This window comes from Malurus melanocephalus, unplaced genomic scaffold (assembly GCF_030028575.1).
Source record: "Malurus melanocephalus ecotype Western Australia unplaced genomic scaffold, MMel_1.1 scaffold_14, whole genome shotgun sequence".
In the NCBI taxonomy this organism is placed as follows: domain Eukaryota; kingdom Metazoa; phylum Chordata; class Aves; order Passeriformes; family Maluridae; genus Malurus; species Malurus melanocephalus.
The window spans coordinates 4218535-4238497 of record NW_026623246.1 but is presented as its reverse complement, the minus strand read 5'-3'; the positions used below and the strand labels follow the sequence as shown (position 1 = coordinate 4238497).

Below are 19963 nucleotides of genomic sequence, written 5' to 3'. Positions count from 1 at the left end.
GAGAGATCTGTGGCTGAATATGTCAGATAAAGAAGAGAAAATGCTAAAAGTTAGTTAGACAAAGGAAACAAAGAATTAGTCCACTGAAAATAACTGCCCAAAATCCAGGGAAGTGGGCAGTACTTGAGCTTAACCGGTGAACTAAACTGATTGCTCAAGAGAAAATAACTTTTTGTCATGACTCAGACTGGCCCTTGACAGATCAATACTRCTATCCCATGTTATTCTTGGAAGCAAACATGATGGGAAGTTGTATTGAGAGTGGATCCAGGAGAATTTCTGAAGAATTAGGCAGTCAAAGTGATRACTACCTCACTGCATGAGTTTTTAAAACAATTGCTAGAGCAACTCTCCTTACATGATTTAGATATTGTGAATTTGTTTGTGGGGCGCTGTTTACAAAATGCATTACAAAATACATTATTGGATTCATCYAATGAGCTTATACATTGATAAAATATAAGTTGCATTTATGCAGAAGAAAWATGACAGTTATGCTAGTCTCAGTTATTTTCTTTTGCCCTTAGTTTCTGAAGGAAAAGTGATGTGTCTTGTGTACTCCCTTAGTTTCTCAATACTTGGACTAAAATTCCCGTAGAGTTGTAGCAGACTGGTATGAATGTGTTAAACAGCCTGAAATGATACTGTGCCAGCTGTCATACCCTCCATTTTTTCCCCCTAAGGATCTCTTGTGTTTCTAATTCTATGAACTGTCTTGCATCTTAAAAAGGAGTTGATATAGAGGGAAGGAAACACTCCAGATATTTTTTTTTCCACTATGGAGAGAGATGGTTTTTGTAGTTACTGTTTCTTCCTTTTTTTAATGTTTGTAGCTTTTTGTARCAATTTCAATGATAGGAAAGAATTCAGAATGGAATCATATTTCAACCTCTTCCTGCTGTTGACTTGGTTTGTAGGAACTTTTTTCATTGTCAGTCTTGGTGACCTGAGCAATGAAAACACTTTTTTTTTTCAGATACATTTTTCATTTTTTGTTCTTGTGCACTTCTCAATTTCATTTGCTTAAAAACTCCCCAGCTTCCACCAGGACTTCACCATCATCATTATCAGTCTACGCTTTGCTGGTAAAGGAATCACCCTTTCAAAGAATTGTGTTGCAGGTTCTAAACAGCATCTTTCTGGTACACGCATGGTTCACTGTGTGCTCTGATGTGCTGACCCTTGTSTATGGCTTGCGTATTTGCTCACGTACAAAAAGTATCCGGAGTTACAGGGAAATGGAGGCCCTTCCTTTCTGCCAGCATGAGTTGTTTGCTCTTTCAGAAAGCTCACTGCAGCTTTTAGAGAGAWGTGTAGATATTTGAGGGGCACAATTTTAAGGAAATTGTATCTCTTTTCTGCTGTTTCTATTTAACCTTCTAGAATCTGCATACAAAGACAGAGAGGTTTTGAAAGAATTGAAGGAGTAGTTTCTGACCTGTTTTAGCTTACTTGCTTCAAAGCATTGAGATCTTAGACCTGTTTTTTTAATGCCAGGAGAAAACACTGRACTTGGCAGCAGATGTGGGAGGACATTGGATAGGCTCTTGATTCTATATTTAATAAATASCATAATTGAGGGTCAACTTCATTGTGTTCTTGGAATTCTAAGTGGTCCCTTCATTATTTTAATGGGCAGAAAGCTGACSAGCAATAGAACTTCAAAACTGTATGTCACCATTATAGGTTCTTCAGTCAAAGCTTAGTGTACGATATGGAGCTCTCTGAGCAATTGGACAGTGAATCCTTTGGTGCCTCCTAATGTTGATGTATGTCTTTTTCATTCTCTAATGTTGATGTATTCTCATTTTCATTTATTCATTCATAGCATTTTTAAATGCTCTGTTGACCTCCAAATTGGAAATTCAGTGCGGAAGCTTTGCTTTTAAATTTTAAGCAAAACTTTAAACAAGTTTAATGTTTACAACAAAAAATTATTTCTGTTTCGCTTCTACATTAACTTCTTGAAGGAAGGCATTGGTAAATTGAATGTTGACGGCAAAAAGGGAAGCCATCTCTTCATTGTATGCCTGCTTTAAGGATGCTTCATACATAGTAATCATGCTTAGGAAAAGTAAAAATGGGCTCCCAAAAAMCCACATTAACACTAAAGAAAACAACATTAGAACTAGTTCAGAACTAATTCAAATTCCACTAGTTCAGAAGTAGTGCTGAACTAGTGGAACTTGATTTAGCATCAAGCCAGGAAGGAGATTTGTAAATGAGGGCAATTGTCAAGCTGTCTGATGATCAGAAACAGCTTTCAGTAACAGTAGAGTCAAATCTACAACTATAAAGACTGACTTGGAGACAGTCCATTTTCAGCAGTAACTGCAGTTTACTGTTGAAGGTCCTGCTCTTGCAGCAGTTTGTGAACTCTTTTTACCTGAGGCACTTAATTTGCAGAAACCTTGGTCCTCACCTAYTTCTTGTACCTATTGGAATTTACAAGCATTTCGATACTAACCTTTGGCAGCAGCTGACAGGCCAAGACTGACTGTTTATGCAAATGTTCTGCTACTGCTCTATATTGTTATTCATGTGTTTATCTGCAGTAGTTAGACACTTTGCATAGGTGGTATATTTATATATTTTATATTTTATATAACACATTGTATTTTGCAGTGGTGTATAAGCACTGTCGAGATTGTAGGAGAAAAATATGGRTTCAGGATTTCTTTGAAACAGATTTGAAAATAAATGGAAAGTAATGGGCAAAAAAAGGCTGCTGACTATGGAAAGGTTACACAAATGTGATTCTGAGTTGTAACTGATTTTTTTTTAATAATAACATATTGTACAGTGGGAGACTTCTAATAAAATATGTTSAATACTTTATTAGGAGTTTGAGTGCTTTATAGGAAATAAATATGGTGTGCTATTTTATGAATCTAAAAGTAAATAATTGATAGTGAAACCAATCACTGCAGAATTGTACTAAAACACTGTTTAAGAAGAACTTGATTGATGTTGATTTTAGTATAGAACAGCAATCTTCTCTTAATTTTCARGATCTACTTTCCCTCTTCCCTCAGCCTTATTTAGTTGATGACAGCATTTTTCCACAGGCCAACAAATGTGCAGCTGGCTGCTTTTCCAGCCATGTGTAGGCTGCCCCACACACTCTGCCAGCATCCCTGCTGCCGGTCCTGCAGGGTGCCGGGTCCTTCCTCGTTCCACCATTGCTGTCCTGGAGACTTTACTGCCTCAGTCTGCTCTGGCATCTCTGCAGTAACCCCCTGCTCTGTARAACCTTCCCAGACATCCTCTCCAAGATTTCTCAAGCTTGGATCGTTCTGGTGTCTCTTGTGAGGAAGTATATCTGTTCCACCTAGTAATAGTTGCTAAGCAGGACATTTCTTCCAGCCACATGTCATGTCAGCACAGACTGCTTCAGTACAGACCATCTAACTTGTTTGTGCAGATGTTATTGTTCTAATTTTTTTTCACTGGAGAACACATTCATTTTATGCCATGTTGCACTGATACTGCTGATTCCCTTTTGCACAATTAGGTGTTGTAAAGGTAATAGAGAATCTCCTGCCCTTTATATYATAAAATGAACCAGAATAGATTTTTTTTTTCTACACAACTGGATCTTGGAAGTTTTCAGACTATTCACACTGGCAAGAAGGGAAGAGGTTGGCTTGGATTCTGGTATTAATTCCCAGAGTCCTTCAGATGAGAAATTGGAACAAGATTTTTTTTATTTGGTTTGGTTAAAACAAATGAGGCCTTATTTGTATAACTGTTTCAAAGTCAGAGCTGCTCTTTGGCCACACCATTTGTTTGACCCTCATGAACAACTTTGTTTTATTTCCAGACTGCTTTTATAGCACACATTTTCTCTGACATTTGAAGCACTTTTGAGTCATTTGGCCGTTACTGAACCAAAGGGTGAATTGGCCACTTGTTCCCTTAGCCATTCCTCCATCTTTTCCTTAGACAGAAAACTGTCCCTTGCATCTCAAGGGTGTTTGTCATTTAAACTGCAGGTTATTGGTTCTGTGACTAGTCTAATGGTTCAGGTAGTCACCAGATAAACAGTGTATATTTTTGCAGAAACACATTTCCTGTATTTCTGAGTCTTACTTTGGAATGGGAATACTAGGTAAGCAGTCAAGTGAGGTAAGTGAGGTTGATGCTAAAATAGGATTATTGTTTGCAGACTGCAAAAAAAGGAATACATGAAGGGAGAAAGAAACTTTTCCAACTTTTGTTCAGTTTATCAAGGATCCCTCTGGTGTTGCATCTCTGACCAATAGGGTGGCCATCCTTCATTACAGAAGGCAGTCAGCGTTTCTGTGCAGTGCTAGCAGTACTTTCACAGGTTTAAGGCGAAGTCTGCTGTTTAAGAGTACAAAGTAGATAAACCCATATGATTTATATGAACACTGTGACATTCTCCTAACTTTGAAAAGTTGCTCGTATTGTGCTGTTTTGCAATTACAATAGGTATCCTAAGCTTTTTAATCTKGAGTCTTGTGTAGAGTATGGGGAGCCTTCGTTACAACTGTGCCTAAGGAAGTTTTAAGATTCATATGATATGAATTATGACACTAAATTGTTGATAGTTAGCMTGATTTCAGCAGGAGCASAAATGAAGGGGTTAGGGAAYAGCWCAAGTGCAGTTTGAGAGTGCCTTTCTGTTAGCTTTWGTGTGGTTTCTTAGGATGTTCTTATTTCCCATATATTCACAGGAATGCATAATTTGTCAGCTTCGGAAGTATTATTTTGAAGAATGTTACGCAGTTCTGTCAATTAATCTTGTTGACTCGACACATAGTTGGGGTGGGAAAGGAGACTGAACAGGAAGGAAAGTCCTTGTTCCTGAATGTCGTTACTGCATAGCTCTCATATCCTCGAGGATCACCCAGACAAAAGCTGAGTCAGAGCACAGCAGCAYTCTGCGCTACAGCAAGGCATGGCCCAGTTCAGGATTTTGGACTGCATGATCAATCACAACTGGAGTTTCATATGTAACCTGTACTGTGCGTGGAGCGATCAGGTTTGTTGTTTGTTTATCCTTACATACAAGATGATAACATATTTTAGTATAAGGGGAAAACATAAAGGCTCCGGTTGATCTCTTCTCCCCACCCTCAGTCTTACTGAGGATGAGCTGTTAGTAATGCTGCTATTTGCTAAGGAGTTTTCATGCAGTATGTAAGCATATAAAGCATGGTTTGACTATATAACTGCTTTTTTAACACTTTAAGTACTTTAGTTTGCTCTCTTTAGAGGCTTGTGCTTTGAGGGGTTTTGTTTAATGAATTGTATGAAAAGGTAAATATCACTTGCGGGAGGGGGGAGATATGCCAGGATAAACTATGTTGTTAATAAATATAAAGCTGATTTGTCTTCCTGCTTTAAAAAAACTGAGCATCCTGACTATTTCAAAATATTTGATCATGAATAGGGTTAAAAAAATGTGTGTGGGGGAGGTTGTTACTTTTTAAAAAAAAAATACAGGATAAAATAAATCTCCACAGGATGCTATTCTGTTCTCAAGATGGACAGATCARTTAATTCTAATTCACTGCCTTGCTGCAGAACTGGAGGGAAAAAAACCCCAAACAAACAAAAGGTAGCCTGGATTTTGAATATTAAATATTTAAAAATAGAATCCACTATTTAAAATAGAATCCACTTACTAAAGATGTTTTAGTCATGTATGCAGTTGTAAYACTGCTTTAAAGTTGCTCTAGATATTACCTGTATTTCTCATATAACATTCAGCCCGTCACTGAAGAAAATTTAGTATTTGGTGTAAGGGGATGGGGGTAAGCACTGCTTATAAAGTTGTGTTTCAATACAGCAACTAGAGGCAGGTGATAGAAATTTTTTCCACCAAACATAGAACTCCTTTGAAATAATCTGCCATTTGAAAATGCCTACAACCCTTGTATGTCTCATCTGTACCAAAACCTCTTAATCAGGAAAATATGCTGCTGTGTGATGGTGCTGTGGTTTGATTTTGGATTTTGTTTGTGCTGTTTGTTTTAGTCCTTTAGTTAATGGTGCAAATCCTGATTCACAGTGTCTGGGTTTTTCAAGTAATCTACTTAATATTACAGGTAAAAAGTATCCTCTATTGCATTTGAAAGAAGAGGAAATGTAATGGATTCTCTTAGACTGTTGATTTTTACAGATGCCCAACTGTTTGATCTAGTTTGCTTACATACATGTAAGGATTCACCTGTCCAGTCAAATGCAATATGACTTTTGCTTCCCATACTTCACAGAAATCAAATCTCCAATCAAATCCCAACCAAAAAAATCTCAAACAACCAAAAAGCACCAGAAACTGCTTGCCCCAATGCAGAACAGGGTTCCCATAATCGAAAGACTGTTACCAGTCTGGAAAGAGAAAACAAGTTTGTGATCAGTATACCCCAGATTAATTRCATGCTTCAGGTAGAAGTGTTAAGCASACTGCAATTGTTACATKTGTTTKGGGTWGCTTTGTTTGCTTTAACTRAAGTCCAGTCTTTGTAAACTATACAATTTMATGAACTGCTGCTGATAGTTTTCTTTGAAATGAAGCTGTAAGTTCATTTATGGGATGTTACAGTGCAGCTACTCTTGTTCCTGCTGCCCTGAAGTGCCATGGCAGAAGTGGAAGGTGCCAGGCCTGGGGAGAGGTGCACACTGCTCTACATAGCAGTGCTGCTCTCTGCCTTCTCCCCCTCCCAGTGCCCAAGCAGGCTGCTGGTGAGAAGGCAGATGGGTGACCTCTGAAGTCTGTATCACTAATAATATCTCAAATTAGGTTGCAGTCATTCTGAGGATTTTTTTTTTTTTGTTCATCACTCACTCCCTTGGCTCTGTATTTCCCAAAGCTTATTTTTTAAAACAGGAAGTCAGCAAGTATGAAATAGTAGGGATATTTTCTTCGGTGTACCATGGTGGTTTAAATTTTAGAAAATGTTTTCACAGTGTGATATAAAAGTTATTATGGCTGGGCAYAGTTGCCCTTTGCACTCTGATACAGCAAGCTGTGATGTGTATTAGAATGTTTTCAAAGGATATGMAGTGTTTCATACTAAAACAGAAACCTCTAAAATAAAATTATTCTGTGATGTAAATCAGTAAAGTTCTGTTGGCATCAGTAAACTACAGTTTTTAGTCCAAAAGTTGGATGGGATTTACRGCTATCACATGGTGATCCATAAATAATTAACTCAMAAGCCTTTCAGTGAAAATCTGGGAGTACAACAATAAATTTGATTGCTTGCAGTTTTTCATAATTCACTTTTTGTTCATGGGAGAACTGCATTACCTGTCTTAACTCATTTTCTGATTTTTTTTTTTTTATTGCAAAGTACAAAGTGTCTTGCTTCTTGTTTTTGTTGTCTGTGACAGTTGTCTTGTGGGACATGGGGTATATTTACATGTGAGAGTCTTACTGGCAATTCAGAAATTCAGCATGATTGCAAATGTAGAACTAGTGAAGCAGAGTAGTAGATAAAAAATTTGTATCCTGTGGGGGACCTTGGTAAATACAGCTTTATGTGCGAATTTCTCTGTACTTACCCAGACTGCCCTGACACTATCATAGATGATTAATCCTGTTATTAATATATTCTGGTATTGGAAACAAGGAATTTGTAGTGCTTTTTTCTAAAGAAGAAGAATGAGAGAGTGAGTGTATCTTAAAAAGTCAAATTTTTTTTTTCATATAATGGTGTGGTGTTTATGGAGTTGTAGTCTTGGGATAACTTAGCTAGCTGTGGTCCAAGGATGTTCCYCAATGAATGTATGGAAGAGCTAGGTAATATTTTTCCTCAGTAACATGTGAACTAGGGTCATCCTCAGTAAGATGCAGTGGGAGCTACCCCCTCTGTCCTTGTAAGGATGTCCTTTGTGAGCCTCCAGCATGTGAGCAGACGCTGGAGATGCTAGGTTTGTCAGTTGACCTTGTGGCCATGGTGAGATATATTAGARCAAGTATGTCTAAAACAATAAATACTGCTGCTTCAGATGATTGRGAGAAGTACAGGTAGGGAATGAAAAGTAGACAAGACAGTGGTTTTGGTGCTTTTCCCTCTATTTATCACAAATGCCTTTTTTTCAAGTTTTCGATGGCAAACAGTAGTCCACTCACACAAGTTGAGTGTAGATCAACACTTACCAGCTGAGCACAGGTCAGCACTATGCTCTGATCAGACTTTTATTAGTTTGAGGAGAGCAGATCAGATCTTYTCGTGTGCTGTTTGCATTGGTTCTTTGATGAACGGCATCAGGCTTCTTTTTTTAATCTTACTGCTGCWCTCTAGCCTCTAAAAATAACAATAATGCTCTTTTAGCCATGTAAACACTTAAATCTTGGGTTTTTAAGCCAGGGGAAAGTATTTTTCAAGTTCTGTAAACTTGCAGTTGATGAAATTCCACTGCACAGGGTAGGCCTCACCATTGATTGGATTGTTGGGCTTGGAGAAACCTTCTCATTAAAGACTGTGTTGATATATGTGAGAGTTTGTTAGGTGACATAGCAGCCAAGTGTCTGATTTCTGTTCTTTTAGCTGGAGTTCATTATTGCAGGCAGAGTGTGAGAATGAGCTATTGCAGTGCCAGCCCGGCTCTCGCATCACCTTCGTTCCAGCCCCAGAATGCAGCACTACTGCAGCAGCTGCTGCACTGCAGCTATTTCCCTTCCTCTGGAGAATCTCCAATAACATGAAAAATGCTTTTCAGTCTTCCAAATGTGTCACTTGGAAGATGAAATAACAAAGGTGTCTGCATTCCTTCTGAGATATTTGCAGCTGATAATGGTTTTGAAATGTGATATTTGTATTATCTTACTGTCCTCCTCTGTTCATCTGCTGCCTTGGAGAAGGAGGGAGGCAATATGATAAAAATCTGTCTTGGTAGCAGTGCAGGGTGTGCTATTTTCAGTTTAACTAAAAGGTATAAAATCATTGCATGAAGTAGCTGGTGACTTAACTCATTGTGGAAATTCACACTGCTGGAGAAACATTTTGTAATATCCCGAAGTACAGGGAAATAACTTGGCAACAGTGAGCAATTCAAGCCACAATAATAGGCATGCAAAGACAAGTAGTTCTTAAATAAGCAAATAGATTGGTGTTAAAATAGCTTTCTGCTCACTCTCCACTCCAAATTCCAGACAGAGCAACAAATGTAGATTTAGTTATCTATGTCAACTATTCTTACTGACATATGCAGTACAAACTGTGAGGAAATATRCAGGTCACATATGATCACATCGTAAGGCAACATTCAGAAGCTTTTGCATTTGCAGTTAAACTGAAAATCCCATGGACAACTTTCTCCTCTTTATCCTCTTAGTGACATCTCTGTGCATGAAGATTTAAGATTTTTTTTTCAGGTTAATGACTTCACAGTCCTTTTTAAAGCATTTTCCTGTGCATTGTATCTTTGTAAAAGAAGTTATTCACTGAAAAGTCTACTTTTCTTCCTCTGTTATATATGCACAATAGATTACAAATTTAGAGGTCAGACATAATTAAATTTGGGTGTTTGGATATGTGGCTTTGTATCTGTGTATGCTAATTTTATTTCACTGTACAAAGGATAGGCTTTTGGCTTCCTAGTTTAGGGTTTGAAATGTAAGGGTGAGTTGATTTGTGCAGTATATAGTATGTTGAAATAAAATGTCTTGAAACACAAGACTAGGATTGTTTCTAAGTGGTGAGTTTGCAGGAGTTTATTAATGGTGACTGTATTAGAAAGCTTTAACACTACCTCAAGCTATGTGTAGATTAATTTAGAGGTTATTTTTGAGGAGGGAAGCTATGTATGTGGGAAGGTAAAGAATCTTGATACACTGGTCTTCTTTGTAGTTTTTTGAGCCGTATTCTGTGTGTTAAAATTTCTATGATGTTTTTTAGCCTTGATCCAAACAGTTGTTCTTAAATCAGTTGTTCTTAAAACTCCCCCCATATGCTTAGATAAATCTGGAGAGTCAAACTCTGTAATAACAACCCACTTGCCAGAACCATGTTTTTAAGGTTACTGCTCAGGTTTTGACATTGAAGGATCAAATCCCTCATCTTCCAAATGCTTCTGTTTGGCTTTGGAAAGGTCAGAGACTTTTTTGATGTACATGAAATAAAATCCCAAGTAGAGCTGCAGTATTGCAGAATTAAATAAGCTTAAGCCTTAACAGCTTGAATTACCAGCAGGTATGATGATGTGTTTATGCAGAGAAACTGATGTGCCTCATCTCTAAATGACCTCATTTTCTTGTTTTTAGAACAGGAATGAGCATATTCTATTTATGTTGAAAAATTCAGTGGTTTCAGTAAGAGAAGATCAGCCTCATGTTTACATTCTAGCATGTAGAATGTAGATATAGTCTACGTATAGAGAATGTAGAGAGAGCAGATGTAAGGTGTAAGCAYTGTCCCACTGTTCAGCCCAAAAGCAAAGTAAAGCCCTTACTCACTATTGTAGCTACATCCTGTAGTAGCCTAGTCCAAACACAGAGGTTTGCCATAGTGACAGAGAAGCTGTGGAAAAGTGGTTGTTCTCTTTGGTGGTTTGGTCAACTTTAACCATGTCCCATGTAGCGTTAATAGTTTTTTGATTCAAGACATGGTCTCTGGCTACACTGGAGAGAAACATTATGAAGGGAAGGAAATCTGTAGGTAGTTTCAGGGCTGGTAATAGTTTCAAGTGTGGTGCATCACATTGAAATAGGGTCTGTGCAGGTGATTTTAGTGATTTTACATTACACCGTGATTTTGGTTTTCTTCAAGGCTTCTGCAAAGCTATTTCRCATGTAAATAGGTTTCTGTTAATACTATGGTGGAAGTGTAGTGGAAGCTGTCTAATATCTTGTGCGTTTGGTAAACTCTGTGTTACTCTAGAAAACAAAAAGAGTACAAACTTCATTGAATTCATTCCTATTTTTCCAGTAGTGTACTTAGCTGGGGACATAGGTGGCTTTTCCTATTGTCCTCTCCCCATTTGTAGGAAGCAGAGTGGGTCATGGGGCAACTCATAGTTTTGGATCTGGAAAAATTCCGATAGGTTGAAAGAAGCAGTGTGAGGCAGCTCTTGACTTAGTCACAGCTGGTGACTGTGCAAGCCACTCTTACCACTTCTGTCAGACTGCTGAGAAGGTTCTTTTTTCTTGCATGGAGTAACCTCAAACATTTTTTCAGTTCTGTGGGGCAGAAGCATGCTTTCTTTGTGTCTGTCTCTGATATTTCCAGATTACACTATAAGGTGAGGACAAAGAATTTCCTATTCTTAACAAGCAAGGRCAGAACAAGCAGAGAAGGAAAATTTTCAATTTAGCTAAATGAAGATCACATGATATTTTGCTGTTGTGCTAGCTACCAGCCCTGCAGATGTTTCCTTTCTTTCCATTTTAAGGATGTAGCTGTTAAGAGGGGAGGCTTTTGCTAATGGGTCTATAAGAAAACAAGGAAGCTCTCAATTTCTCTTTGTTGTTAATGTTTTTCTGACTAAATTTAATATTATGAACTCCATGCTTGTTGTAAATAATGAAATTCAAGATATAAATAAAACACATTGTGAAAATAGCCTGCATCTCTGTCCTGCAAAGTCCATATACTTTTTACTCTGTTTCTCGGTACTGTGGTTGAAATGAGCTGTTACTTTGTAGAAGTATAAAATATTTTCTAAACTGAAATGCACTTGATTAATCTTTGCAGTTAATCTGCAAAGAGTCCCAGTCGATTAGTACACTTTTTGGATGTGTACAAGCTACTACAAATGTATGCATGTATATTCACACACAACACAGTGTAATTTTTTGTGTGTATATACGTGTWTAAAAATAAAATAAACATATAGTAGATTAGGCTCACTTTAATGAATTAAAATATGCTAAACTTGATAATACCTAGTGTTTAAAAGAAGATTTGAGAAGCTAGTTCATGTCTATTTGTGGATAATTCAGGAGTTTGGGGCTAACTGTGGAGAAGTCTTGTTTGAGCAGTGGTGGAGCACTAGTCATACCATACGTGATCTCGGTTTTGGTGAAGTTAAGAGTATTGTACAGAAAGTCCACCTATCAGAACTACAGTATGAGAAAACCAGAGTTTATGCTGTGGAAAAAAACAAAAATTACTTTAAGTCTAGCCAGACTTAGTAGGTTGGGATTTTCCCTGTTTCAGAGTAGAACTCTTTCTGAGTCTCACCTGGCCTGGGAAGCTGAATGCTGCTTTCATTCAGGCTAGTCTGTCTAGTAGCTAAGCTCAGCTTGCTGAACCACTTGGGGTGTCAACTGTTTTTGATCCAGAGCCAAGTAAAAAACAGACACAGGGGGGAAACATTTTTGAAATCATCCTTCTTGTRGATAGCTTTCAGCTTTGCTTTTTAGGTCTTTTGAAGCAGTGATGAGACTGACATTAGTACCAGCTGCTTTACAGAGCTGCCTTGCATGAACAGTGGAGTACAGTAAGGCAAGTTTGAGCTGTGTAATAACATGTACACATGGAGGTTTATACTGTTTGTTTTCTGTGTATGCCTTGACCTTTATGAGAACTGAAATCCTTTATCTTGAAAATACTGTTTCTCCTTTGAATGACTATGTTGACTACAACAGTAGTAGTACAGAAGTAGACAGAAAGTACACAGAAACACATATCCCTCTGTCCTCCTTCCAACCCCAGCCAGCTCTGTAGCCTGCATGGTGCTTGACAGAATTGCATATTTCCTTCCCTGTGCCTCCCAGCCATCTGCCATGCTGGCACAGTTGCTTTGGTTTTGAAAGGTCGCAGATTTCCCACTTACTTCATACACTGAGAGTAGTGGTGTATTGCCATCTCAGTTACCTTTCTCCTTACCTGGTCTTGGTTTGAGGGCATGATTTATGTATTTTATTGAATTAGAGTATTCTAATTAGAATTAAAGTCCTGAGATACACTTCGAACTTTGGTGTCCTCACTAACCTCTGCTGCAGGCAGGCAGCCTGTGTCTTTGTTATTGAACTAAACAGGCTTCTGTTCCATTTGGGTGACATTCACAGTCCTGTGACAGGTAGTTTTGCTCCCAGGATTATGTTCTAACACATGCCTGAATTAAGTTTGATTAGCCCACCWAAAAGGACCCAGGCTTAGTGCTATAGTAGTGCATTATAGAGATAACAAGTGAGCTCCTGTGAGGGACACACCTGGACCCATGGKCACTCCATCCAGTGATGCATCTTTATTGCCTTCTCTTGCTCTGAATTGTCTTGTCTCCTTATGGGTCTCAGCAAGAACCACGAGGGGGCTGAGAGAGGGAGAGCTGCTCATGGAGACCACCTTGCTGCTGCTGGTGGCTGCTTGGGTCCCACCTCACCAAGCCAGCTGAGCAGCAAACGAGGAATGGCATTGCTTATCTTCCCCTTAGTCTTCTGGTGGTCCCTTATRATCTCTTTCTGTTATTCTGTTGTTTCATATTGAATCTTTAATTCTAGTAAAAGTCTCTACTTGTAGTCATCAAGGATTTGGGTCTTGTTCTAGTGATAGTTGARTTCTTCAGTTTGTTTGCCTTGAATACCCTTTCCAGTTAGTGCATTCCATCAGCTGCAATACAAGAACAATGTTAGTTGTTGGGGTTTCTCAGCAAATAATCCTATGCTTCATGCATGCATAACACCTGCCCAGTAACAGGTGAATGGGGACCCCCGTGACTCTGTGTGCTGACACTTCCCCTGAGTTTGGGAGTTGAAGTCTTCCTCTGGAAACTTTTATTTTTTCTTCCACCTCAAATCCCCCAGTTCCGTGAAGAGCTGCAGCATGGAAGAAGAGCTATGCCCCCAGTTCCAGAACTAGACAGCAGTGACTCCAAAATGAGAGCCCTGACTAGACCAGCTTTAACTGTCTCTGTTAATGCTATCTATGATGGTTTTATGTGTGTGGACTCAGGCTGTGTTTATCTGCACATCTCATCTTTCTCTTGTGGTGAGTGTGGTTCTGTAGCTGTTTGATCTTTRGAGCTTTGAGCTTTTGTTTACATCTCAATTTCCACTTTCAGGTGCTTCAAAGAAAGGCAACCTCATTTTGATAACTACTGAAAACGGGCTCTGCAGTTACAAGCACTGAGCAACCAAGGCCTTCCTGCAGCTTTCTTAAATATATGGTTAATAGTGTTAGGTTGAGTATACTTTCTTAAATATATGGTCAATACTGTTAGGTTGAGTATACTTTCTTAAATATATGGTCAATACTGTTAGGTTGAGTATATTGGGCTGTGACTATATATTGCATTTTAGCTGTATGTTGAGGTTCAACTCATTGGATAGAGGGAAACTTTTATTTTTAACTTGCAGTGATTTTATTTCTACTTGGCAAAGTTCRCTTTGACAGGAGTTGATTACACTCAGCCATGCTCAAGTAATGTTTATATTTCTAAAAAGTAGACAAGAAAAAGGATGTACTTTTGGATTGAAGTTGATAGAGCATGTAGGTAAGAGCAGCAAATTAATATAGCTTAAATCTGTACATAAGTTAAACATTAATTAGTAATTTCTCTTTTAACTGTTTTGCTTGTTTAGTGTGAAGGGTGACGCTGGCGTATCATGCAAAAGTGAATGCTTCAGTTTGACACTCAAAATACTGAAACATTTGGGATATTTGTTAATTAGCTGTGCATACTCATTTTGTTGTTAGTAAAGAAGGGGCAGCTTTGGTATTACGCATGCACTGCTGAATGTTTCTTTGGAATTCAGCTTAGAGCTTTTTAACAAGTCTAGCATGTACAGCTGTTAAATATTCAATTGGTGGTTTTATCTTTTTTTTTTCCTCTCTTCCTTTCTGCAAATTCTAGATGCCTTTTTTATGGTGTCAGCTACCATCCACAATCTTACATGTAGGATTTTTATAGATTTGCTCATATGTCACCAATGTGGCAGACTGATTTCTGACCATCCTTGTCGGTTTGGAGAATATTGTTGATTAAACCTCTAGCCATCTTTCAAGGACATAAAATGATGAAACACTTCCCTGAGGGAAGGACACTGTCAGTATGAATATACTGACAGGTTTTATTTCCTGCCTGAATTTCTGTCTTTCTCAACATCCTACCTGTTCAGGGCAGGATTACAAATTTTGGTAAGCATAAAAGTCAGTCRGAAGTTTGGACAGGTGGATATTTGACACAGAGGCCTAATGATTGTGTGGGTTTGGGGTTTTCTGTGTTCTGGTTTTCCTGCTGGTCTCCTTTTTTCAGTAAGAAAGTAATATATTTCCTGAGGCTAAAAGTGATGGAACTCATTTATTTGTTTTGGGAAGAAGGCTGTGCTCTGAATACCTGAAAGATGGATTTACTTAAAATGTCACCTTTTGCCAGTAATTACTTTTGTTCAGCTGGGAATAACTTCTGTATAAGATGCTGTTTGTACATTCCAGTTTGATTTAAAGTTACATTAGAAATTACCTCACTACATCTTAGACTGTTTCAATACATGATCATAGTATTTGGCTTTATAAATGGGACCCAYTTCTCTTGAAATTTTGGTTTATTATCCTGAGAACTGAAAGAAAAAGACTCAATTTACACCTTGTGTGAGTGATCCTGCTTCCCATGCTGCTAAGATAAAATATTGTCTGTCTTTGTGTGTTGGATATACCTTCCGGTACTGCAAATGAGGATGGAGATAATGTATCTCTGAAAAAAGTTGTATAATCTTTKATATGGCTGTCTTATAGGCAGTTTTTTTCCCTACACATTCTGCAGTCTTAGCCAGAAAAGACRTTTTTATTTCTTCTTTGTTAGTTTTTTTAAGAACCTAATGCGTTGTCACATTAAAATAAGGCCAGGCTGTTCCCGAAACGCCTTTTTTTCTGTGCAAAAGTAGATTTAACAGGCCAGTTAGCTAAGTGATAGCATCTGGGTACAAAATCTGGGGAAAGTAAATGACCCAATATAACAAACAGCCCTGGTTTTGAGTCTAGCATTTATAAGAGCATTTGGAATATCTTGTCAGTGTCTCAGCAAGATTTTAGGGGTTACTAACTATGCTTTTTTTTCTGTGGCTTATGTCAGTAGTTACTTAAAAAGCCCTAAAAATCATGATCGCTTTTGAATCAGTGAAATTGAGAAACATTTGAGCATTTCCTATTCAGCATATATCTGTCTAGCTAAACTGCTATATCAGGTATCTTTTTTTTTTTTTTGGTAGACTAGCTAAAAGTCTGTAAATGCATATGTAAATGSAGCTGAAGCAGGTGCTGCTTAGCACAGGCTGTCTCCATTCTGTTACTGAGGTACTGATAAATCCCCTGGATGGTCTGTTGTGGGGGGTAGTGGTATGGCTGGTTTGGGAGCTGGTGGTTTTTTTATGTTTTGTTTTGTTTGTTTTTAGAGTGATTCATGTAGTTTTTTTTATGGTGTCATCTGTTTTTTTCATGGATGCTTTCACTGCTCAGAAAGAAGGGTTAAATACAATATTAAAAACAASGTATGCATTTTGCAGTGCACTTAAGCATCTGTTGTATGTCCTTGCAATTGCATAGAACAGGAAATGATGCTTTGAGATACTTTGTGCAGAAACCTTGTATGAAAAATTCCTGAGGGAAATGATGCTTGATTCATTTTTAGTAGCCTGGGATTCTTCAGTCCTTGAACTTGATTGTATGCATTCTGACTTTGATTTTGAGGACTGAATCTATAGAGAAATAAACATACAGATCTTCAGTAAGGAATATGGCACAATAATCTTTGGTTTGTTAGATCTTATATGAAAATGAAGCATTCCTTTTTCATCTCTTGTAAAACAAATGACTCTACCCAAAAGGCAAATTACCTTATGGATATAGATACGTACGTATTTGTAAATTGATTTTCAAGGAAAACTGTGTAGGGACTTCACCTTCAGTRGTGTGTATTTGCCTGTGCTAAATATCATCTGTTTCTTGCTTGCTGTCTTGCATCTTTCTTTTGTTTATGTTTATGAGAACTTTTCTTGTTCTTTTTTAAAGCCTTTTCTGGCAAGGGGTATTCTGGTGTGTGTACTGTGGTTGGAAATGTCCCAGGGTTACTCAACAGATGTTGACTCTCCCTATAAATCAGATTCTTGCTTTTTCATAGCAGTGTCTGAAACTTGCTATTACTGAACWTGTCTCACATTTGTTATTGATACTGGCTTTTTCTGTTACCCTGTTGTCAGACCTTGCAGGGSGTCCAAGGTTTGACATTAAGTTCACCTTTCCCTTTTGGCATGCTCTTTCAAGAAATAATTATTTGACTGTGGGTTATGAATAACTTCTAGTTCAGTGCCTTGTGTGAATGCTAAAAGTTTACATGAAATTACCAGAAAATTAGAGGTTCTCTTACTGCACTGAAATGCTGCAACTCCTGTTTCTCAAAGCTAGTGAACTGCTCTGTAGGGCTCTATTTTGAACTGAGATTACAGTATTTCTGTTTATAAAGTATACTGATCRGTTGTTACACATAATAAAATTACCTTTAGGCTAATTAARGAGGTTTTTGTTAGAAAAAAAAGATRCAAGTATATTGTAGAATTAGATTTTTCAGTGCTACATTTAGGCTTGCTGTTTACCTCTTTTTAACTATGGGTGTTTGCCTGTGAACATTTTTCAGYATCTGTGGTTATTGGATCATTTGAGACTTTGCATCATGCATTGCCTATAAAAATCTGAGAGGMAAAACAAAAGACTGCAAGGGAATATTAAATAGATGGGTTGCTGTGAGTCACTTGATGGAGGAAATCACTGTCATTTTTTAGAGGCCAGTGATTTTTTTTTTTTTTTACTAGGAGTTATTTCTTTTGCCAGTTTACTAGGATCAAAATGTTCTTACTGGCTCCAGTTTCTGCTTGTGTCCTGAGATTGAAAGCCTGAAAAGGAACATTTATTTGTACAGATCTGATAAAATGCTGTCGTGCACAGAAGCTGAACAGAGTGGYTGGGAACACCTCAATAGCAATCTCCTTCCTTAGGCTAAAGGATTATGTAAATTTTACCCTAATCTTTGCATTGTTTGAACTTTAAACTCAAGCCAGTCATCTTGGCAGTTCTGCGCTGCTCACTAATTTTTCATTCATTAGTCATCTAATTGCACAGGCTTCTCAGTTTCACATTAACACTTTAAAATGTGAATGAAGATGATAGATGAGGACAGACTAGACTGAGATAGAGTCCTTGATATTKATAACTGTTCTTTCCAAAATCAAGTTAATTCTTCAAGGCTGGCTGAAAGAGCAGGATCCTGTCAGGCTGCTTTGGATTCTCCATGTTTTCTTGTTTCTGAAGCAGCTCCATTTTTTGGCTTGGCTGTAGCGTCAAGACCCTTCTCCATTTGCATGTTGTTTTCTTGCTGAAAACAGGGTTATTGGAGGTAGGGAGGCTGGTCTTTGGAGCAGTAGCTAGTATCTTCTGGTTCTCCCTGTTGAACATAGCAAGATGGGGGTTTCTGAGGACAAACTGTAGCATTTGTGGACAAATGCATTGTGTTTTACATACCTGAATGCAAAATGTTGTTCTTGTGATTTAACTCTCACCAAAGAGCTGCAGTATTTTCCTTGTAGTAATGCATGTTGCTGTAATTGTGGTTAGAGTGGAAATGTGCTGTCTTGTTTGTAGATGTTGGTTGGAGTTGGCTTAGCCCACCTTGCCAGCAAGCATTGCAGTTTGATATTTCAGCTCTAAGACTGAAGCAAAACAGATTATTTTGGAGTAGGACAGGGAGAAAACCAAGCAATAAAGTCTGACACAGATCAGCCAGTTGCTGAGCCACAGCAGCAGAGCTACTGGAGGACAAGAAGACTATTATTTCTGTTTGAATACCCTTTGAATAGGCTATAGGCTCTGGTATCTAAATTTGTTTCACGCATCGTTGAACTAGAATCTTTAGAGGAGGGTCATAGGATTTTGCATGCTTTCTTTGTATGTCTCCTGCTTTGAGTGCTGCTGTGGCACTCACTTTGAAAGYTGAAATGGAAGATTTTATGTAAGGCTGAGAAGATAAATATTGTAATATGTTTCTTGAGTGATAGGTATATAAAATTAGCCATAAGGAAAAAAAAAACCACCCAAGATTGTTCCTTTCTCGTGAGGGGAAGGATTGCAGCAGGACTGTAAAAGGAAGGGAGAGTTTTTTACATTTGTRTTTAAAATTTGCATACTGAAATGTTCAGAGAAATTAGCTAAGGGTGGAAAAAGCAAAGGTGAATTCATAGATATGACTAGAGGAAAATGTCTTGCTAAGGAAGCCTCACCAGTTGCATTGTTTTACTTGTATTAGATAAGGAGATRCTAGTCAAAAGAATCATGCCTGGATTGTGAGAAAAGGAGAAGTTTATTTTGTACTTGTGTGTGTGAGAGACAYGTACAGCCAGAAATGGGGTCCCAGAAGTCATGTGTTTATCTCTAAAATRGAAGGCAAATAAAACATGCAAGCTGTACGTATTTCTTGTGGTCCTTTCAAGTCGTTCACTGTTAACATTTAACTTTTTTAATATACAATTTCCTTTAAAATTTAAGAGTTATTATATGTGCATAATGAGCAGAGATGCAGTGGTGTAATGGGTGCTGCTTTAGAATACACATTTGAAAATGCTCGTGATCATCAACTTAYATTGTTTRTGGGGGGAAAAATTCTGTTTTCAAGTGTACAGGAATGTTTAGGAAGTCTTATTCTTGTTGTCTTTTTCAGTGATCCAGATTAAAACTTCTGCATATCTTTTTCTTCTTTAGGCATCAAAAAATAAAGATGGRAAAGAGCAGAGTGAAGCTGTATCGCCATCGGAGGAGGAAGAAACTTTCTCTTGGCCTGGKCCTAAAACTGTCATGCTAAGGAGGACATCTCAGGGTTTTGGCTTCACCTTAAGACACTTCATAGTTTACCCTCCGGAATCTGCAGTTCAGTTTTCTTTTAAAGTAAGTGGAATTAATAATGAAGCACTTCATACCTTTGAACCCTTGTACCTTTTATTGTCAAAAATCCAGCTTTCTTGGAAGTAAATGTGTTCATAGATCTGTCTTACACAGATGAAAGG

At 37.9% G+C, this 19963-nt stretch overlaps 1 protein-coding gene across 4 annotated transcripts in view; it reads left to right on the top strand.

Annotated features, from left to right (window-relative positions):
• The window catches only part of ARHGAP21 (Rho GTPase activating protein 21), a 111681-nt gene that overhangs the window by 26146 nt on the left and 65572 nt on the right, over nucleotides 1–19963 (top strand). For all 4 annotated transcript variants that reach the window (XM_057383981.1, XM_057383974.1, XM_057383988.1 and 1 more), the window contains one exon: nucleotides 19662–19844. In XM_057383981.1, the coding sequence (XP_057239964.1) occupies nucleotides 19662–19844 (183 nt within the window). The remainder of the gene's footprint in view (nucleotides 1–19661; nucleotides 19845–19963) is intronic.